This window comes from Acinonyx jubatus, chromosome E3 (assembly GCF_027475565.1).
Source record: "Acinonyx jubatus isolate Ajub_Pintada_27869175 chromosome E3, VMU_Ajub_asm_v1.0, whole genome shotgun sequence".
Lineage (NCBI taxonomy): Eukaryota > Metazoa > Chordata > Mammalia > Carnivora > Felidae > Acinonyx > Acinonyx jubatus.
The window spans coordinates 38,790,974-38,813,359 of NC_069398.1; the positions used below are offsets into that span (position 1 = coordinate 38,790,974).

Here is a 22,386-nt window from a genome sequence, read left to right on the forward strand (position 1 = left end):
GTTGGACACTTAACCAACTGAGTCACCCCGGTGCCCCGTAGACCAGATGCTTCTTTAAGCGGGTGTTGGAGAGGCCACTCTGAGCACTGGTGGATGTTGAACAGCATCCTTGGCCCCTACCCGCTAGATGCTAGTAGCGTGCCCTGCTTCCCAGTCGTGACAACCAAAAGTGTCCCTGGACATTGCCAAGTGTTGCCTGGGAATCACCCTGATTGACAGCCACCAATCCTAACCCACTATATTGATCTTATGGTCAGAATCCTCCACTTGCAAAAGGCTGTTTTCACTTATTTTAAGAGGTTCAGCCCTGAGGGCAGACACAGCAGTCTCGAGCGGTGACTCTGTCTTTGTTGGCCTTGCTCTTGGCCACAGGGACCGAAGACGAATGAACCCTTAATTCCTCCTCCGAGATAGGGAAGAATAGCGCACTCTGACAAGGTTATCTGGAAGAGGAAATCGTGCGTGCAGAGCCCTTCAGGGAGTGCCAGGCACACAGCTGTGTTTGGTAAATATTAAATGGTGAAATCACAGTCCTTCAGACTCTCGGAGGATGTGTCAGTCAGAATGCAGACGGGAGAACAGAAGCCACTGTAAGATTTCAGCTGGGAATTTCCGTGCGGTCCCTGGTGGTGGAGGAGATGAGGGGCCGAACCGGAAACTGAGCAGCCCAGACGCTAGCAGTGGCTGGATGCGGCCGACACAGCAGGCTGAGCGCCCAGGGCCCCAGGGAGACCCTGTGAAACCGAAGCCGGAGCAGACAGCACCGGTGGAGCCCCGCCCGGCAGGTGGTTTCTGGAACGCCCTCCGGTGTCCCGCAGTGCCTCCCACTGGCCAGATCAGCGGGAGGGCACTGTGACAAACCTTGAAAGAGCTGGTTTGTAGGGACACATCAGTGCCTCGGACAACTTACTCTGAAGGCCTGACCGCAGCTCTGAGCCTCAGCTTCCTCTGTAACAAGCGCTTCTTACCTCAAGCCTCAGCCGCTCAGGGCAAGAAGAGGCACCCCATTAGCGCGGCACCAGCTGGGCCTGGGTTTGAGTCTCGGCCGAGCCGTGTCATCCTGGACCGCTCGCTGAAGGCCCCAGAAGCAGAGCGGGGAAGAGTGATGGTGACCCTCGGCAGAGAGATTGCTGGGTTACTGTACTGAACATGTGGGCCGATGCCAGAGGAGTTCTGTTCCCGACTCAGGTCCCAGGTCCCAAGTCCCAGGACCAACAACAAGGCTCTGGGCGGAAGGGTGTCTCCCCTGTCTCTTCTACCCTCTGACCCTCATCCTCTCTCACCCTTCCACCGGGAGGTTTCCGTCACTTGTTTTCTCTGTCATCTCCCATGTTGTCTATAAGTTGAAAATTGGGTTTTCAAGAATGTTTTAAATTTAGGCTTTTAAAAGATTGCAAAGGGGCGCCTGGGTGGCTCAGTCGGCTAAGCGTCCGACTTCGGCTCGGGTCATGACCTCGCCGTCCGTGAGTTCGAGCCCCGCGTCGGGCTCTGTGCTGACAGCTCAGAGCCTGGAGCCTGTTTCAGATTCTGTGTCTCCCTCTCTCTCTGACCCTCCCCCGTTCATGCTGTGTCTCTCTCTGTCTCAAAAGTAAATAAACGTTAAAAAAAAAAATTAAAAAAAAAAAGATTGCAAAGATAGTACGATGAATTCCTATGTACCCGTCACCCAGTCTCTCTGATTGTCAGCATCTTACCTGATGCCGTTCTGTTAACCTGACTCTGATTTCTCCAGCTTGTTCCCAGCATCCTTTTCCTGTTCCGGCATCCCATGATGCATTTAGCCATGATCTCCTCAGTCCCCTCCAGTCTGTGACAGGTCCTCAGCCTGCCCCCGTCCTTGATGACCTCAGCCGTTTTCAAGTGTCCTGGTCAGTTGTTTTGTAGACCGTCCCTCTATGTGGCTTGTCCGATTAAAGTGGGGTGTGTGTTTGGGGCAGAAATATCACAGAGACGATGTTGTGTCAAGGAGGTCATGGTGTCGATGTGTCTTTTGGCCGGTGAAGTTGACCTCGATCGCTTAGGGGGGTGTGTTACCATCATCAAGTTACCATCTTACCCTTTGTAGTTAATAAACATCTTGGAGGGAATGTCTGAGCCTATGTAGGTCCCACAGGGATTTTACTCTCCTTGATTTTATTCATTTCTACGTTCTGTCGTTTTTGTTAACTCTTTAATTTCTTGTGTGACATGTCACGGGAGAGTTATGGAGTTGAAGAAAAAATTACCAAGCGAGATGTCTCCCGTTTCCCCACGGTACAAAGCATTCATGCACATTGTACACAATTTTAGGAAAACGAAAGAAATGTAAGGAGAAAATAAATCACTATACTTACTACTTTTAACATTTTTAGATATCTCTTCCTAGTTATTTAAGGTTTTTTTTTTTTTAAGTCATGAATACATAAAGTTAGTCCGTAATTGGTGGCTGGGAGCAGAGCTGGGAAGAGGCAAGAGAGGGGCTGTGGGGGCCGAGGGACAGAGGCCACAGCAGTGTCCCAGTCATACTTTGGCTTGTTTTTTGGAAAAAGCTCAGAAAAGATAGTATTTTCAGAATTTGTTAACCACATCTGCTTTCTAACTAAAGTTTTGTAAATACAAACATTTTTGGAAAGCTTTACTTATTTTTGCTACAGGGAAAAACTCCCAGATACTGCTTTGGAAACATTTGGATCAGACATTTAATTTTTACCAGTAACTTCGTTTTAAGGAGCAACATCGCCATCTTGTGGCCTTCCGGAGCATTGCCGCTGAGGGTTTTGATTTGTGTTCACGCCTGCTCTGGGCCTACATTACATGGCGATTTCAGCCTTTACAAGCAAGCGCTCTATCAGATCTGCAGGTAGGGGCCCCCCCCCACTGTAAAGTGGGGTGAAATAGCAAACAACATGTTGAACGCAATGTGTATGCCACTGAAAACAAAATGTCTGTTAAGAGCACTAACCCAAGAATGAAGATAGCTGTGCATTTGAGTGGCAGGATTATGGGTGATTTACTAGTATTACATTCTTAAGATTTAAAAAGTATTTGTATATTGTTTTACAATAGAATATTAGCAACTTCCAAAATATCCCAGATATAATCCATGCTGGGGCATCTGCATGGCTCAGTCGATTGAGCGTCTGACTTTGGCTCAGGTCATGGTCTCATGGTTCGAGCCCCACATCAGGTTCACTGCTGTCCATGTGGAGTCTGCTTCAGATCCTCTGTCCCTCTCTGTCCCCCTACCCTGCTTGTGCTTTCTCTCTCAAAAATACATAAAAACATTAAAATACAATATGTGTGTGTGTGTGTGTGTGTGTGTGTGTGTGTGTGTGTAATCCATGCCACCCCTCTTCTCTGATGAGGAAACCAAGCCCTGGAGTGAAAAGCCTGCTAATGGGGTAGAAAACTGTTTTGGGGGCACCTGACTGGCTCAGTCAGAAGAACGTGAGACTCGACCTCTGGGTAGTGAGTTTCAGCCCCGCTACTAAAAAGTAGAGATTACTTTTTTAAAAAAACAAACTTTTTCATCCAAGTGGTCCTGGAGACCTGAGTCCCTATAAGGATTTTTAAAAATAGTTTTACTGAGCTGTGAATTACATACCATACAATTCCCCTATCCGAACTGTATAATTCACTGTTTCCACGGCATTCACAGAGTTGTATAACCGTCACCACAATCAATTTGACATTTTCAGTACCCCGATAAGAAGCTCCACACCCCTTAGCATCACTTCCTGATCTCCCCTTCCCTTCCCCCAGTCCTATGCAACCACTTGTCTACCTTCTGTCTCAGTGGCTTTGCCCGTTCTGAACATTTCATATAAATGGAATCCTACACTGTGCTTTCTTTTGTGTCTGGCTTCTCTCCCTGAGCGTGATGTTCTCAAGGTTCACCCACACGGCAACAGGTGTCAGTGCTTCCTTCCTTTTTATTGCTGAATGAATTCTATTGTGTGGACGGACCACCTATAGGCCAGGGCAGGTGGTTTGTTGGGAGAATGCGGTTAATGGGCTGACCAAGCCGGCACTCATCCTGCACGATGGCCAAAGAGGAGGAGAGTGGTGTCTGGACGTGTCAGCCTCCTGACAGCCAGGCTGAGAAGGGTCGAGTGTGGGCCGTTCTTACAAAGTTGAACTGTTGACGGAAGGAGGGCTTTAGGACACAGGAGACCACAGAATCTTGGTGGTCCCCCATGGGAAGAAGAACCACGGTGGGGGCGGGGTGGCAAGAGGCTTGGCAACTAGACACAGCAGGATGTAAGAAGTGGGGAAAGGGCCCCCAGGAGCATGGGGGGTATGCCAAGGGAACTGGGTGGGGAATCCGGATAACGTATGTATGCCCTCTTTATCCAGTTAGCAAGGAGTGACAAGAGCTTACGAAGATACCCATCCTCAGTGGATAAACTGAAACAGATATAATCGTAAAATTCTAGATGGTGGAGAAATAACTTTAGTTAGTCTGAAATCTGCCTGTTTTGGAGAGCCGCATTCACTAGGGACGTTAGGTAAATGCAGCATCACTACCTGTACTTTGTTACGCGCGCGTGTGTGTATGCGTGTGTTTGGTAAAATATGTATAACAAAAATTTACAATTTGAGTCATTCTAAGTGCACAGCTGGGTGCCATTAAACACTTTCACATTGTCTGCCACCAGCACCACCCACCCCCAGAACTTTGCCCCCAATCTCCCTCTCCCTCCCCCCCAGCCCCTGCAACCACCACCTGACTCTGTCTTTGGATTTGGCAACAGCAGCTACATCCTAGAAGTGGGAATCATACGGCATTTGTGGTTTTTTGTGATGGTCTTATTTTATGTTATGTACTTTTAATTTTTTTAATCATTTTAAGGTTTATTTATTTTTGAGAGAGACAGACACACACACACACAGAATCCAAAACAGGCTCCGGGCTCTGAGCTGTCAACACAGAGCCTGATGCAGGGTTCAAACGCACCAACTGGGAGATCATGACCTGAGCTGAAGTCGGCTGCTTAACTGACTGAGCCACCCAGGCGCCCCTACGTGCTTTTTAAATACGTAACTCTCATTGCCGTCCTTTGTACTTAATATTTCTGTTCTTTTCACTGAATTACCAGCCCTGAGGGATTTAAAATCTGTGTAGCATGGCACCTGAACTTCAAAAGCACTTTGTTGTGTATTGCACAACCTTTAATGTTCCAACCATCAAAAAGCCAAACCCGCTATGTTCAGTCACTTGCCAAGAATATCAGTTACTGCTGAGTAACAAACAACCCCGATCTCACTGACTTAAAATAGCAGTTTATTACCGATCGATGTTCCCTCAGCTGGCTGGGCCGTTCCTCTTGGTTTCTTCTGGCTCCTTCATGTGGCTAAACACAGCTGCGGGGTTTGCTGGACTGGACCGTACAAGATGGTTTCCTCTGTGCCTGGCAGTGCTTCCAACCCCCCCAGCGTCTGGCCTCTCACACCACTTCCTAGCCTGGCAGTCTCAGGGCCATGTCTTATGAGGGTGAGGACTTCCATACCACTACCGCAGGCTTCTGCCACACTCAGCAAGTGGCCAATCTGGGCTGGAGCCCATCCAGATGAGCGACCACCTTGCAGAGGGACCTGCATACTTTATAGGAAGATTTGTGGTCACTATAAACGATGGGTGTTCCAAGGCCCTCTAGTGGTTGAGATTGGTAAGTGTCAGTCCAATCTAAATTCTAGGTCATTGCCAAATTCATGCTTTTCTGCAGAGGATAGTCAACCATAGTGTATGGAACTTTTTCCATATCCTTTGAGGGATCTTGGAAGTCTTTTTTAAATTTTTAAAAAAATGTTTATTTTTGAGAAAGAGAGAGTACGAGCAGGGGGAGGGGCAGAGAGAGAAGGAGACAGCAGGATCCTGCTGTCAGCACAAAGCCTGATGAGCTCGAACGCAGGAACCCTGAGATCATGACCTCAGCCAAAGTCGGAGGCTTAATTGACTGAGCCACCCAGGCGTCCCTTGGAAGCCTTTTAAGCAGAACTTTTAGTTAAGGGGATCGCACTGTTTTCTGACTCGGCGTACCCGTGACTCTAGTACGCTCTGGGGAATGTAGGGGCTCTTAGTCATGACAACGCCCTCTGGTCCGGAGGAGGCGGGCTTTGGCGCCTGGTGGTCTGACACTGAGGCCGCTGGAGTCCCCTCCTGCCCCGCGCGTGTTGGGGGATCGATGGCTGGTCCTGTAGGAGTGTGCGTGCTGTGTGGACAGTGGCCACGCCGCTTGGGGGAGGGGGCCCGAGTTGTCTGAGGCCTCCCGTGGAGGGGAAGGCCGCCCCCCCCCCCCCCCGCCGGCGCCGTGGCTCCGCCAGGTGGAGGCCACGGGCACTGCCAGAGTGTGCCCGCAGGCAGGCGGGGTGCAGGGACCCCGAGCGCGAGCCAGGGGTGGGCTGTCAGCGGAGGGACCGGCGCCGGGGCCAATCCGCGAGGGGGGCGGGGCGACCCCGGGGGTGGGGCCTCCCGCCATCCCTTTTTCCTGCTCAGAGCACATCTGCATGGAGGCGCTGATCGCGTCTCACTGCTGCTGGTCCCCAGGCCCCTCCGGATCCCTGGCCCACCACATCGCCGTGTGGGACGGGATGGGCAGGGCAGGACCACACGGGAGGAGCGGGGGTTGTCTCGTCCGGGAGAAAGACTTGGGAGGGAGGGCAGCCGGGACTCCCAATTAGCTGCCCCGTTACCTGGAAGATTTCCTTGAGTCTCGAGCCCCCCCCCCCCCCCCCCCCCCCGCCAACCTGGGATGGGCTTCCTTTCTTCCTTGGGATGGACAGCCGTGTGTGCGGAGAGTTTACGGGGGGTGGGGGGTTCGGCACGCTGCTCCCCTCTGCACCTTAAGCCTTGGCTGTGTCTCAGCGGGGACACTGGGGCCCTGCCCTTGGGAAGCTGAATGTGGGACTCAAACCAGGGAAATTCAGAGCAGGAATGGGGAACCAGAGGGAATTCGAACTGGCAGAACTTGGACATGAGGGTGACAGCTCACAGATGGGGAGCTGAAATGTGCAGGAATGCTGTAGTCTTGAATGTGGGTGATTGAGGGGTGGGAGAGACCCGCCACTCACCCACCACCAGTCCCCCCAGAAAGCAAAAAATTCCACCCTACGCAGGTACCCCAGGGCCCCAGCTCCAGGCTAGCTCTACCCCCATAATACGTTTTTTTTTCTGCTTCTCCAGAATCTCCAGTATCCGGGGAGCCCTCTGCGACTGTGGATTCTCCAGACGCCTCTGCAGCCCTGTCCCCCCCCCCAGCTGAGGCAGCACCACCACCGGCTCAGGCACAAGGTCGCTGCCCTCCTGGGGCCCTGGCATCTCCTGAGCGCCGGGTGGTCCAGGGCCTCCCGCCCGGGATGGGGGACGGATCCAGTTGGGAGTCCAGAGAGCCCTGGCCCCCCTCTCCCTGGGACACGGTGTCGGGATGAGGGCCACTGGGCATTCTGAGAGGGTCTGTGACCCGAGCCCATGTCCCAAGTGCTGGCCTCCGATGCTTGGTGCTCAGGAAGGCCGGGATGTTACCCTGGCTGAGGCATACCAGGTACTGTGTGGGGACGGTCTCCGGATCCCCCTGGACCAGACTCCCGGCTCTGCACGTCATGGCCGTGTTGGCCGTCCTGGAATGCCTCAGTGTCCTCATCTGTAAATCGGGTCAATAAGAATGATCGACTTTCATAACACGGGGCCAAGTGAAATGGGGACACCCGTGAAACCACATCACAGCCTGCTCAGCACCCACGGGCCTCTGTTCGTACGAGCTCACGGTACTCTGTGCCTCAGGGGTCCCGACAGGCCCCGAGAGCCCTGCATTTGGCACATTTTTCAGGTGGGAAAGTGGAGTTTGGGTAGGCGAGGTGACAGACCCAAGGCTGCCCAAGAGAGGGAGAGGCCCAGGTTCTCCAGCTCCGTGCGGGCCCCTCCCCAGCTTTTCAGCCCCGGGGGTCCCAAGGCAGCCCCGTCTGCCTCGACCTCCACCCCAGATCCATTTTCCTGAGCCCCCGGCCCAGGGGTGCCTCCACTGATGGATTTTGCCTCCTTCCTTAGGACGGAGCCCCTGGACTGCCAGGTTGCCTACCCGGGAGGAGGAGGAAGAGGAGAAATCCGTCTGCTGGGGCCTGAGCGTGGCCTGGGGGACCGACCATCGTCCCAGGATGCCCCTGCCCGAGCCCAGCGAGCAGGAGGGTGAGAGTGTGAAGGCTGGCCAGGAGCCGACCCCGGAGTCCCCTGAGCCAGGGACAGATGTCGTCCCCGCCGCCCCCACGAAGCCCAAAGAGTTCTCCAAACTGGTCCTGCTGGCAGCCTCCACAGAGAATGTGGATGAGGTGGACTCCCAGCCCAAAGGAGGGCACTGTGTCATGTCCCTGGAGTTGTCTGGCCCTGACACGCTAGCCAGGACCCCCCAGATCCTGTCAGTGGAGGAGCAAGCGGGCACAGTCCAGCCAACCCCCCAGGTCCCTGAGCATAAACGCAGCAAGCCAGACACAGGTGAGTTCCAGGCCTGCTGCCCCTGGCCCAGCCACCTTGTGGCCCCGCATGCTCAGACACAGGCCCTGTGTACCCCCTTTCCGGGGGGCGGCCCTGGGGTCCCATCCCTCCTCTGAGCTAGGCATCCTCATGTCTCATCACGACTCTGTCTCAGGCTGATGTGACGATCTCAGGGGGCCATCCCTGTGCATCCGCCATCGCTCCCATCCATGCCCTTGGCCTCGAGCCTTGCTCTGCACCAGCTAACCCAGCCCCCCTCCCCTGCCCTCAGCAGCCCTCACGCCCCTGGAGTTCCTGAGGACCCCTTTCGGGGGCCGCCTCCTGGTGCTCGAGTGCTTCCTGTACAAGCAGGAGAAGGCCGTGGGGGACAAGGTGTACTGGAAGTGCCGCGAGCACTCTGAGCTGGGCTGCCGGGGCCGGGCCATCACCCGGGGCCCACGGGCCACAGTGATGCGCAGCCACTGCCACCCGCCTGATGAGGAGGGCCTGGAGGCCCGGCGCCAGAGACAGAAGCTGCCCAGCCCAGCCCTGCCTGAAGGCCTGGGGGGTCCGGAGGGCCCCGGGGGCCAAGTGGAGGAGCCACTGGAAGGGGTGGGCCCGTGGCTGTGCCCTGAGGAGCCGGAGCCCGCCCCTGGCTTGGTGCTGAGCAGGCCGGCCGCAGAGGAGGATGAGGGCCTACGAGCCCTGTCGCTGCTGAGCTTGCCCCCCAAGAAACGGCCGACGCTGGGGACCGGTGAGTGCCTCACAGCTGGGCTCCCCTCTGGGGCGGGCGGGAACCCCCAGGCCCTTCCCTGTGCCCAGATGGAAGTGTGGGGTCCCTCTTGGTTTTCTAATGTGCTCAAAGTCAAGATGAGTAAAAAATATAAACATGTCCCCCAAATCATTGAGCCCGTGGGATAGAACTAGTGCTCCAGAACCAGGGGTCCCAGGGCCTTCTGGAACTTTCTGATTCAGCAGGGTCTGGTGTGAGGCTAGAAGCCTGAGTTTTAACAGGCCCAGGTGGTGCTGGTAACCCATGAGTTTAGGGAAGGTCGGCCTAGGGGAGAATGCTGAACTTTGGGCCGGGTTCAAGTCCCAGCCCCCACCTCGTGTAGCCTGGTGACTTCAGAACACGTTCTGAACTTCTGGAGTTTCAGGAGCTTCATCGGGGCTGGGTGACGGCTCAGGTTAGGGGCGATTAGGTGTGTGATGTGTGGGAAGTGCTCAGCACCGGTCCGTGTGTGCTGGTCGGCCCCGGAGGCCTTCTGCGTGGTTTTTACCACCAGTAAGTGGGAGGTGGGCTCCATCCCAAACGCTGGCTCCCTCCTGACCCAGATTCAAGGATGCGAGGAGTTAGGGCAGCTGCTGTGCTGGTGCCGAGGGCCGGCAGGGACCAGGCGGGGCAGGGAAGACGCGTTTTTCACTGTGTGTCTTTTGCCACCATTTGTATTTTATGGCACGTGCACGTGTTATTCAAAAATTAGATAAAAATTTCACACAAACCCTAAAAAAAGGTATGGCCGTGAGTGACTGAGTACCTAGGCTAGGAAGTCAAAGCCGGCTCACTCCTTCCCGGGTGCGTGACCTTGGACGTGACGTGTAAACACCGAGAGCCGTGGCCACCGCGCTGACCTCCAGGAGAGGAACTCAGTCTCTTCCCCGGGTCACTGGGTGGGGGGTCAGTGGGAGTACACCCGTGGCCCACGCATGCCCGGCTCAGGGGAAGCTGCAATAAAGGTCAGCATCGAGGAGAAGGCGCTTGCACCCCCCGCCCTGCACCTCCTGGGCCTGCGCTCCTCGGTGCCCTGACTGCCCAGACTCCTCCTCCAGGAGAACCCCGGCCCCTGGAGTTCCTGAGGACTTGCTACGGGGGCCAGTTCCTGGTGCACCAGTGCTTCCTGTACAAGCGAGAGAAGGCCGTGGGCGACAAGGTGTACTGGACGTGCCGGGACCACGCTCTGCACGGCTGCCGCAGCCGGGCCATCACCCAGGGCCAGCGGGTGACTGTGATGCGTGGCCACTGCCACCCGCCGGACGTGGAGGGCCTGGAGGCCCGGCGGCAGCAGGAGAAGGCCATGGAGACGCTGCAGGCCCGGCCGGGCGGGCCCGGAGGCCAAGTGGACGAGCTGCTGTCCCGCGGTGGGCCCGGGCCCCTGACTCTCAGCAGAGCCCGGCCTAGAAAGCGCGCAAAGGCCCTTCCGGCCCAGCCCCCAGCCCTGCAGGGCGCCTCCGCCGGGGACCAGGAGGATGACCTGGGTGAGTCTTTCACACCTGGCCCACAGCTGGGCCCCCTCCAGCCGTGCTTCCTCGGGTCTGGGGAAGTAGGAGGGACCCCAAGACCCTGAACTCCCACCTCCCTCCCCCACCCTCCTCCCGTGTCTCCCCAGGAGGCCCCGAGTTCCTGAGGACCCCTCTGGGGGGCAGCTTCCTGGTGTACGAGTCCTTCCTGTACAGGCGGGAGAAGGCGGCCGGGGAGAAGGTGTACTGGACGTGCCGGGACCAGGCCCGCATGGGCTGCCGCAGCCGCGCCATCACCCAGGGCCGGCGGGTGACTGTGATGCGCGGCCACTGCCACCCTCCTGACCTTGGGGGCCTGGAGGCCCTGAGGCAGCGGGAGAAGCGCCCTGGTGCGGCCCAGCGGGGGAGCCCAGGTAGGACAGACTGTGGCCAGTGGGCCTTGGGGACAGGCAAGGGACCCAGCCAGCCAGTCTTTCCCTCTGACCCCCCCCCCGCCCCCCGCCGCCGTGTCCCCCAGCGAGCACCCTCCTGTTCTCACTGGAACACTCTGGAAGTAGTTACAGCCAGTTCCTGCCCCTCTGCGGCCTGCTGGGTCCAGCGCCAAAATCTCTGCAGCACCTGATAAGCCCCGGCTCCCCTCCTCTTCCTCCGCCTCCTCCTCCTCCTTTTTTAAAAAAATTTGCAAGATTTACAGAGAAGCTAACCACAAGCTGGCTGCTCGTTTTCACAGTGTGAGTGGCTGACACCGTGCCTGCACTGAGCACGTCCTACAGACCAGGTGGTTTACGGGTAGGAGGTGACATTTCTTCCCTCCTCCTGTGGTTCTCCAGAAACATCATGGTCCTTAAGGGACCCGTGACGAGGGTCAGAGCCCTGCTCTTTTCATCTTTGTCCACCTGGTGTTCTGTCCCTCTGGTCGGAATTCCTCTCGTCCTCTTGCTAAGAAGAGCACTGTGGCCCAGTCTGGTCTACCCATGGGCTCCCGGTCTGTGTCCCGGGGTCGCCTGCCTGTCTTCAAGGGCCCCCGGTCCTATGGTTTTCTGAGTCATCAGCGTTGCCTTTAGAGTCTTCCTGGCACCAGGGCACCTGGGTGGCTCAGTCGCTTAAGTGTCCAACTTCGGCTTGAATCATGATCTCAGGGTCTGTAGGTTCGAGCCCCATGTCAGGCTTTGTGCTGACAGCTCAGAACTGGAGCCTGCTTCAGATTCTGTGTCTCCCTCTCTCTCTGCTCCTCTCCCGCTCATGCTCTGTCTGTCTCCCTCTCTCAAAAATAAATAATAAGCATTAAAAAAAATAGAGTCTTCTTGGCCCCAAAGTTCTCTCAAACTAGAAAGCTCTGATTTTATTTCGTTTTTAGAAAGTTTAAAAAAAAATTTTTTTTTAACATTTATTTATTATTGAGAGATGGAGAGACACAGAGCATGAGCAGGGGAGGGGCTGAGAGGTGGAGAGACACAGAATCTGAAGCAGGCTCCAGATTCTGAGCTGTCAGCACAGAGCCCGACACGGGGCTTGAACTCACAGACCGCAAGATCATGACCTGAGCCGAAGTCGGACGCTTAACTGACTAAGCCACCCAGGTGTCCCTGATTTTGTTTCCTTCGGATTCTCCCTTTGTATTCTATTTCCATGTGAGTGGATACAGGGGGAAGACGTTCCAAGTCGCAAGGCAGCCCCTGCCCCGTCCTCACCCCCTACTCCCGCCCCAAATAACCAGCCCCTCATAGAGTGTCTGCTGCCCAATATCTAGTCTGTGCCTCTGCTTTTATCAGCTGGGTTTTTCTGTTTTGTTTGTTTGGTTTTTTTTTTTTCATTTTTTTAGTGCTTATTTATTTCTGAGAGAGAGACAGAGAGAGAGCAGGGGAGGGGCAGAGAGAGGGAGACACGGATTCGGGAGCAGGCTCCAGGCTCCCAGCTGTCAGCACAGAGGCCACCGCGGGGCTCGAACCCACGGACTGTGAGATCATGATCTGAGCCAAAGTCAGATGCTTAACTGAGCCACTCAGGCGCCCCACCCGGTTTTTAAGTCTCTCGGCCTGCTGACCAGGGAGGAAAGGAGGGACCCCGCGCGCTGCCCCACCCTCCCAGTGCCTCTGCGGTGGCTTGTCTGCAGTTCAGTAGGAGGTCGGTCACCGGCTGCAGGGTGCCCGGTCCTTCTTCCGAGGCCGTTTTCTCCGCCGTCGGGCAGCCGCTCTACTTGTTGGCCTCGTCTTCTGTGTCCTCACACACGCGGTGGCCAGGCAGTGGGCGGCTCCAGGCTGGGCTCCGGTCCTCCCAGGGGCCCCTCCTGCTCTTGCTTGCCCGACCCCCTCGTCTCGCTGCGGAGTCCCTCCTAGACGCTCCCCGAGCCACAGCGGGAGGGGCCGGGGGCCACGCTCACAGACCGCGCGCTCCTGGTGACGCCTGATGGGGGCTGGTGGAGCTCCTGGTTCAAAGTCACTCTCTGTGGCTGTCTGGCCCCCGTTCTCAATCCCGTCCTATGCATGTGCTGCATCTTTGCTGACGTTTTGGGGTCGTGTCTCCATCCCTGGGATATCTGGCTGCACTGAGGGCCTTGGGGGCCGGAAACTCAGTTCCCTCTCCCAGAGTGACTTTGTCCTGCTCTTTCGTGACTTTCTGCTCCCTGCCCGTTTCCCTCCGTTGTGCCTGTTGGTCAGCTGTCCATCATCCCGGCCTGACTGCCTGGGACATTCCCTCCATTTTGTCTCCCAGCCTTTCCTTCTCATGTCTGCGTTTCTGCTCTCGTGCCTGGACATCTCTGCACCCCATCCTCTCGGGACGACAGGCCTGTCTCCTGCCTCTGGCGACGGCCTTGTTTTCCCCGAGCGCCTTTTCTCTGTGTGTCTGCTTCGGTCTCTTCCTTCTGGGTAAAGCTTCTCTCCAGTATCTGGTGATCCTTGCCCCGCTGCTCATGTTCAAGGCAAGGCTGCGAGCTCTGTACGTGGTGCTGACGGGGGGCCTGCGGTCAGGCAGCTGCGGCCGTGAGTGGCCACTCTGGCCCGAGAGCCCAGGGCTCGCCTCTGTGGGGCTGCAGGTTAGGTTTGCCGGTGCCCATGGCAGGGGCCGCCCCCTGGGCGGGGTTCTGGGAGCTGGCAGGGACAGCTGGGCGGGAAGTGCCAGCCTGCAGGACAGACTTCCCCCACCTCCGCCCCGGGCCTGGCTCCCTGGGCTCTTTGCTCCCCACACAACTAACCCCCCTTTGGAGGGACCCCGCATCCCCCGCACCTTGAGCTTGGCCCCTGGGCTCTCGGGTCCTCAGTGGCTGGCTTCCCCTCTGGGCTCTGTGACCACTCGCCTGCTCTCCCCACCTCTGACGTTCTGGGTGCATCTCTGCCCTGCCACCCCCGCTGCTCCAGACCTGGAGCAAAAGACTCTGTCACTTCGGTGCACGTTGTCACAGGCCGTGTCATATGCCCATTCCACCGCCCGCCGCGGTCTCCGGAACGCATTCACCCCCCATGGCTTCCGCAGCCACGACAGACTCCCCAGTGTGTCTCCAGCTCCACTGTGGTCCCCGCGTGCCCAGAGGAAGTTCTCAGGGTGGAAGGCACAGCCACCCTCGGTCCTCACCCTCAACACTCCAAGACGGTGCCTCTGAATACGTGGCCTCGGTCAGCTAGTCCTTGCTTTCTCCTACCGCCCCCAGGTCACATCCCCGCCCAGCTCGGGGAGTTGCTGCCGCTTCAGCCCCCGAGCCTCCCCGCTGCACACAGATTCACCCTGACTGCCATTTCACTCCCGAGCCGCTTGTCCCCACAGGGCCCGTGCCTGTTCCTCCCACTCCGCGAGGACCGCACTGCCGTGCACCCCACCCCCCCTCGCCTGCCCACGGGAACCGAGTTTAAGTAGTGGTGGCAGAGAGCGGCCTCCTTCCTGCAGGCCCCCCCCCCCAGGTGGGGAGACAGTTTCTGCCTTCAGGGCCTTTGCCTCACCCATCTCCTGCCTCCCTTCACGCCCCCCGCCCCCAGACCGGGACTAGGCTGGGTCTGGCGGAGGGGGCTGCCTCCTGGGCTCCAGGGCTGGCTCCTCTCCCTGGGGGATGTGGGTGCTGAGCAGAGGGGTGCTGGCGGATCTCACTCCAGGAGCCCTGCTGCTCCGGCTTTGAGCACAGGGGCCCCGTCACCTCGCTGCTGGACCCCAGGACCTGGCTCCAGGCTCTCCCTCCCCCCACCACCTCTCTGGTCTCTCCCCAGGAGGCCCCGAGTTCCTGAGGACCCCTCTGGGGGGCAGCTTCCTGGTGTACGAGTCCTTCCTGTACAGGCGGGAGAAGGCGGCCGGGGAGAAGGTGTACTGGACGTGCCGGGACCAGGCCCGCATGGGCTGCCGCAGCCGCGCCATCACCCAGGGCCAGCGGGTGATGGTGATGCGCAGACACTGTCACCCGCCCGACCTGGGGGGCCTGGAGGCCCTGAGGCAGCGGGAGCAGATCCCCAGCCCAGCCCAGAGGGAAGGCTCAGGTGCGGGTGCGAGGGTGTGGGGGGTGAACGGGCTCTGCGCCCCGGTCTCCCTGCTGCCTGCGCCCCCCGCCCACCCCCCTCCCCCCGCCGCAGCGCCAGTGCCAGGCTAGAGGTTGTCTGGGATGTTCTGTCCACCGCCCGTGCCTGGCGCGGCCTAGCTGCCCACGGTGCGGGCTCCCTCAGGGCTGGCGGGCTACATCTGGGCTCCTCGCTCATGGCTGGGCTGGTCTGGGGTTGGCTGCTGGCGAGAGAACCCACTCGGCTGCGGAGGGAGGGGTGAGGCCGGCGCTACCAGCTCCAGGAAGCGCTTAGCTCCATTTGGGGGGAGGTGCGCCTGGACGTGGGACCCTCCGACTCCCCTCCCTGGGTCTCCCGTGTCTGTTTCCTACCTCCTCTTTCACTGCTCACCCTGCCCACCCACCCCCCAGTTCTCTCTGGCTACCCAAACCCTAACATTGCATGACTTTTCAATCAGGGCTTCAAAAGCCTCTAGAGAGAGTTGATTGGTTGCCAGCTGGCCGAGGGAGGGTGCACAGGGAGCCAGGAGGTTCCTGGTGAGTGGCCCAAACCGGCTGTGGGCCTCGCTCCATGTTCCAGCCTAGCCTCCGCCCTGGTGTGTGTGCCAGCAAGTGTGGAGTCCGGGCCGGGTCAGGAGAGGCCTCAGGAAAGCTCTGGGTTTGGGCGGCTGCAGGGCCAGCACCAACACCCCCCTCCCCACCCCCGGGAAGCAGCAAGGCCCTGGGAAGGAGACTGCCAGTCCGAGCTCGAGGGTGTCAAGCCGGGGGCCCTGGGCTAGCAGCCCGAACTTCGGTCCTTGGGCCCCATGGCACAGGCAGGTGTGGAGGCGGAGAGCAGAGTGGGTCGTGCGGCAGGATTGCGGTGGGGCGGGCCGGTGGGACACAGGAAAGAGCCTCTGTCCCTGGCACACAGGCTCTCTGCCCTGCTTCCGAAGTGCCCCGCTCACGCTGTCCCCTTCCTTCCAGGAACGCTGCAGCCTCTGGAGTTCCTGCGGACTTCGCTCGGGGGCCGGTTCCTGGTGTACGAGTCCTTCCTCTACCGGAAGGAGAAGGCGGCCGGGGACAAGGTGTACTGGATGTGCCGGGACCAGGCCCGGCTGGGCTGCCGCAGCCGCGCCATCACCCAGGGCCAGCTGGTGACGGTGATGCGTAGCCACTGCCACCTGCCTGACCTGGCGGGCCTGGAGGCCCTGAGGCAGCGGGAGCGGCGCCCCGGCGCGGCCCAGCAGGAGGACCCAGGTGGAGACAGGGCTGGGGGTCAGAGGTGGGAGTACCAACGAGCCGTGGGCATCTCGTGGCTGCCAGCCCAAGGTTAAGACACCTCAGGGCATTGGCGCCATCTGGACCTTCGCGCCCTGGCCTTTCTACCTTTCCAGAATCTTCTACCTCTTCTGTCCACTGGCTCCTTCTCCTAAACCTGAAAACACCCCCAGATCTGTCCCATCCTCAAGAACAACTCCCCTTCTCATTCATTCTGTCTCCTTTCTTTTATTCTAAGAGGTCTTCACTTGTTACAGGGCAGTGTTTTGTGAAAATCTGATGAAAAAATAGCACTCCAGAAGAATGTACTAATGTCTGTGTGCGCGCACACACGCACGTGTGCACACACACGTTCGTAAGGCTTGTCGATAATTAATTTTATTGAATTGAAAATGGGTCCCCTTCACATAAACAGAATATAAAACCAGTCTTTAAGAGGCATTTTTGTGTTTTATGTTAATTCACGTAACTAATAAGGGCCACAGGAAGCCTCGGGGGCCCAGTCAGTTAAGCGTCCGGCTCTTGATTTTGGTTCAGGTCATGATCTCAAATTGGTGGGATTGGGCCCCAAGTCGGGTTTGGGCTCTGCGATGACTGCACGGAGCCTGCTTGGGACCCTCTCTCTCTCTCTCTCTCTCTCTCTCTCTTTCTCTCTCTGCGCCCCTCCCCACTTGCACTCGCTTGCTCTTTCCCTCTCGAAATAAATAAACTTAAAAAAATAAGGGCCACGTTTTATCAAATACAAAAATGATTCCAGGTTGTATAAAACAGCCCAAAGAAATTTGATTTCTGTTCAAAGACAAAACAAAAACAGAAGGAGACTTCTGAGAGAAAGCCGCCAGTTGGCGGCAACAGGAAGTAGAATTCGTGGCGCTCCTGTGGTGCCGCAGAGGGCACCTCACTTTGTTTTGCACGTTTTTATTTGTTGCTTTATTTTGAGAGAGAGCGTGAGCCCGCGTGGGCAGGGGAGGGGCAGAGAGAGAGAGGGACGGAGGGGAGCCCACGCAGGCTCCACGCGGTCGGCGCAGGGCCCGATGCAGGGCTCAGAGGCACGAACCCTGAGATCCTGACCGGGGCCGAAACCAAGAGTCGGCCGCTCGACCGACTGAGCCCCCCCAGGCGGAGGGCCCCTCGCTTTTGACGCCTGGTTCAGTCCCAATCTGCTCGATGGAGGGGCTGACCGCTGACCCTCAGGATCCCGACCAGTTCCCTTCACCAGGCGCGGGAGTTTGGGGCGTCAGGAAACCAGAATTCCCCGCGACGGCCCACATCAGGGTCTCTCCTCCCGGATTCCTTTATCCTCGAGGCCTCGAGGTCATCATCGCAAAGTGCGCGCCTCGGGCTCTCGCCGCCTCAAGGAGAGAAGAATTACTAAACCATGTTTTCCATTCTCTTCCCTCAGAAAACACGAAACTTCCGCCAGAAGTGCAGCTGCGTGTCCAGAGCGTCCCTGCGGAAACCCAGCAGGTGTGCGGGTAACGGTGTCCGTTGTCTGACGTCGCACCACAGATCGCCCGAAACGTGGTGGCTTCTGGCGACGGAGAGTCACCGTCTCCCACAGCTTCTGTGGGCAGGATTTCCTGAGTGGTTGGGCCGGTGGTTCTGGCCCGGGGTCTCTTGTGAGGTTGGAGAAGGTGTCAGCCGGGGCCGCGGTGACGCGAAGGCCGGCGGGGGCTGGAGAGCCGCTTCCAAAGCGACTCATTCAGTCAGCACGGCCGTGGGCTGCTGGCCTCAGCTCCTCCCCGCACGGACCGCTCCTCAGAGCTGCTCTGGTGTCCTCACACCCGATGGCTGTCTCCCCACGAGCGCCCCGAGGGAGGGAGCCGAGCGAGAAGGCCCGCAGTCCTCCCACGCGCACGCGGGGCTCGGTCGGGCGGACCGCGTCTCGCCCCTGACCCAAGGCCCCAGAATTCTACGAGGACTGGGTTCACACCAGCTGTGTTATCGGTCACAGTGCGACAAAGCCAGAAGTCGGGACGCGGAGAAAGTTGGGGACCTCATAAATGTGACAGACAACACGCTCCTGAACAACCGATGACTCGGGGGGAGAAATCCCGAGGACAGTGGAAAATAGCCCGAAATGAACAAAATGGGGCATCGCCAGATGCGCGGCCGCAGCAGAGCCCTGCTGACGGGGAGCCTGGGGCTGTGAGTTCCTGGATTAAGAAATGAGATGTCAACGCGTTAACTTAAACTTCCACGCGAAGACCCTGGCGAAACACGAACGAGGCAGTCCTGCAGCGAGAGGGGGAGACGATAGGGAATGGAAATTCACGACATAGAAAAAAGTCGGTTCTTTGGAAGGATCATCAAAATTGATAAACCTGTAGCTCCATTACCCCCAAAATTGGCTTTTAAGGATAGGGAAGACTCGGGGGCACCTGGCTGGCTCAGAGGAGTGTGGGAGTCTTGTTCTCAGGGTCATGAGTTCGAGCCCCACATTGTACGTAGATCTTACTTTAAAAAAAAGAAACAACTTTAGGGGCGCCTGGGTGGCTCAGTTAAATGTCTGGCCTCGGCTCAGGTCATAATCTCGAGGTTCATGGGTTCGAGCCCTCCGTCGTGCTCGACAGCTGTCCTGCTGACAGCTTGGAGCCTGGAGCCTGCCTCGGATTCTGTGTCTCCCTCTCTCTCTGCCCCTCCCCCTCCTCATGCTTTGTCTCTCTGTCTCTCTCAAAAATAAACATTAAAAAATGAAATCTTTAAAAATCAAATAAGGATAGGGAAGATTCCAATTCCTAAAATCAAGAATGAGAGACACTACTACCTACATCACAGGGAAACACACACACACACACATATACACACACAGAAGGATTGTAAGGGAAGCTATGAGGCCAGCCAATCCAGTAACTCAGATGAAGTGAATGCATTTCTAGAGAGGCAAGTACCAAGTCTGGCTCGTGAAGAACTACGAAAATCCGAACAGGCCTGTAACAGGTAAAGAGGCTGAATTAGAAGTTCTAAAACTTCCCGTCAAGGAAAGCGCGGGCCCGGAGGTCACTGGTGGCCTCTACCTACCAAACACTAAACGAAGAATTAACACCCGTCCTTCACAGACTCTTCCTCAAGGTAGAAAAGGAGGAACAGGACCTTTAGGGAGAGTGGGGGTGCCCTCGAAGTGGCCGTGGTCCTGGGCGCACGGCTGTGGGGACACTGCGCCTGTCGTGCTCCAAGCTCAGGGCGGACACGGTGGAGTGAGAACAGCAGCTCAAAACTCGCTGAAAAAAAACAGGAAGGAAGCCGTGGTGACTTTCCGACCAACACCACACCCTGTCCCTCTTGCTTCACTCTGTTCCTCCACCGCACGGAGCCCATGCTCGAGGGGAGGGCATCGGGCTCCCGCACCTGAGAGGAGGGATAGCAGAGAACTCGTGATTTCCAAACCCTTCACGGTGATACAAGAGAACTTCTTGTTTCTTGACAGAGAATCTTGCAAAGGCCACATGCAGAGCCCCGGGGACTCCGGAGGCGGGGGTGGGACTTCTCAGGAGAGTGGGTGGTTCCTCCCGGACAGGCTGGCGTAGAAAGCCAGAGAATTCCCAAATTGTAGGTTAAAGGAAACGGTACAGGGCACCTGGGTGGCTCAGTCAGTTAAGTGTCTGGGTTCGGCCCAGGTCGTGATCTCACAGTCCGTGGGTTCGAGCCCCACGTCGGGCTCTGCGCTGACAGCTCAGCGCCTGGAGCTGCTTCAGCTTCTGTGTCTCCCTCTCTGCCCCTCCCCCACTCACGCTCTCACTCTGTCTCTCTCAAAAATAAACGTTAAGAAATTAAAGGAAATGGCACAATGCGTGTATGTGTACGTGTGTAACAAGGTCTAGTCCATGGCGATCTCTAGGGAGAAGGAAACTAGGGTCTGCTTCTGCCGTGTTTGGATGTTTGTAACGAACGTGTGTTTCTTTGTAATCAGGAAGGTGAACTGTACGAAACCGCCCAGTGAGGAGCAGTGTGGCCCATCCCCTCCCGACGGGAGCACGGGGACCTCGTGCTGCCAGCATCACGGATGCTCCGAGCCCACCCAGGACCCTGGCGTTTCCCACCCGGTTAGATTTTGCTTCACAAAGACTCTTCCACTCCACAGCACGGTGGCCTTCTCACTTCTTCACGGGGCCTCCCAAGAGGAAAATTCTGATGGTGTCTTCGAGCGGGCACACGGGAGCTGGCGGCCCGCACACATGGGTGACTCGGGGAGAGCCCCCGCCCCCCCCATGGAAGACCTGGAGAAGCATCTTTTCACGGAGACACCTCTCCCCCGCTCCGCCGCCCCGAGCCGCGCACACCCGTCCACTTTCAGAGCACGTGACTTTGCCAAGGCCTTTCCAGTCCGGTGCGGCCCTGCTTGGCCAGGGCGCGTTTGGAGAAGTTCCTGCTGCTTTGGGCTCAGCTGTCCCGCGTAGCTCCGGCCTCCCCCGGTGTTCTCTGGGCAGGGTCCACGTGGGCCTTTGCGCCCCTCGGCCACCTGCCACTGGGCCGCAGCCCCCCCCCCCCCCCCGCCTGGTAACAGCAGCCCCACCGCACTCCCCCTGCACGCGCCGTCGACTTTCTCTCCCTCGCTGTCTTCCCAGGGTCCATGATCCCCGTGGCGGGCGTCCCTGCCGGCGGTGGGAGCCAGCCCGGATGTCCACGGGAAGGTGGCCCCGGACAGCCACGACCGGGCCCGCGGTGTGTGGGTTGCCCACGTCCGTGTGATGCAGGAGACGCAGACTCAAATGGCAGTGGAGGCCCACCCCTTCTGTCCGCCGGCGCAGGGGAGCTGGCCTGGCAGGTCCGAGAAGCAGGCGGCGGCGGCCGGGAGCCCCGGAGACACCTGCCGGGCCGTCCGGACAGCGAGGTTCCTTGTCTCCACGCTGTGACTGCAGAGCGAGCACGGGGCCACAGACTCCCTCTCTCCCGCCAAGCCGGCCATGCAGCCTGCTGTCCGGCTACAGGACAGCGACAGCTTGGGACCCCACTGTCCCTCTGCTTACAGATTTCCCGCCAATAAACCCTATTTTATATCTCACCTTGTGGAACTGGTATGTGCGTCCCCATCCCCTCGGCGACAACAGCTGGCCACCAGGAAGCCGCACACTCTGTGTCTCAGCGCCACCTGGTCGGGAGTGATGGAGTTAGGTTGGCACCCCAGAAGAGACCCCCACGTAGGTCACCTGGCCCACGTGTCAGCTGGACCCAGAGCGGGGGGCTGGGGTCCTCTGGAGCAGCGGCTGAGGGGTCTGCTCCAAGCCTGCAGGGAAGAGAGGCCTTGATTCTCTGCCGCAGCCTCTCACCCCGGCCCTGCCTCGTTCCGTAAACTGAGACAAGCTTAAAATGGAAACGGCTTCCCCAAGGACAGAGCGACTTAGACCCCCAATTTAGACCCTGGCTACCTTCCCAGGCGAGTAAGTGGCCTATCAACTGACCCAGCTACCAGCTTCGTGGGGCCCTGGCCTGCCAGCCTGCCAGCGGTCAAGCGGTCCAGGGACATAACAGTCCACCTCCCAGGCCGGGGGCAGGTGTCCTCCGCACTTGACAGCCCTCAGCACTGCCCAGGGGCTGTGTTCTGCCTTGGCCGTGAAACATGGGGCCCTGAGACAATGAACTGCCCACGGCCAAGGCCAAAGACAGCCCCGTGGGAACAGACACGACACCCCAAACCCAGATCCACCTTTGGGTCACAAATATGCACGCCCACGGGAGGTGGCCACACCTAGCGGGAGGCACCGGGTCGAGTTTGTGCCGCCGTCAGTCTCTGCCCAGCCCCGCCGTGGACGGGGAACCTCACACAGGCGCCAGGGGCTCCCCAAGAAGTGCTGAGTCGCGACAGCCACTGCCACCCGCGAAGCCCGCAGGATCTCCTGGCTCCGCAGCCTCCACCACCGGCCGCGTCTCTGCAGGACGGTGGCTTCCTCAGTCCCCATCCCATGGCCCTCAGCGTGGCTGGGCTCCAGGGTGCAGCGCACGGAGGCGCCGGGAGGGACTTCGCTTCTCTCCG

At 58.1% G+C, this 22,386-nt stretch overlaps 1 protein-coding gene across 10 annotated transcripts in view; it reads left to right on the forward strand.

The window, feature by feature from the left end:
• FLYWCH1 (FLYWCH-type zinc finger 1) overlaps positions 1-21,417 on the forward strand; it is a 41,259-nt gene extending 19,842 nt beyond the window's left edge. For 3 of the 10 annotated variants that reach the window (XM_027043484.2, XM_053213884.1, XM_027043485.2), the window contains exons 2-8: positions 8,024-8,464; positions 8,736-9,197; positions 10,274-10,699; positions 10,831-11,094; positions 14,875-15,138; positions 16,122-16,419; positions 17,818-21,417. In XM_027043484.2, the coding sequence (XP_026899285.1) occupies positions 8,131-8,464; positions 8,736-9,197; positions 10,274-10,699; positions 10,831-11,094; positions 14,875-15,138; positions 16,122-16,419; positions 17,818-17,911 (2,142 nt within the window). In that variant the 5' untranslated portion in view covers positions 8,024-8,130 and the 3' untranslated portion in view covers positions 17,912-21,417. The other 7 variants (XM_027043483.2, XM_027043482.2, XR_008294776.1 and 4 more) reach the window with 6 other exon arrangements.
• The last annotated feature ends 969 nt before the right edge of the window (positions 21,418-22,386 follow it).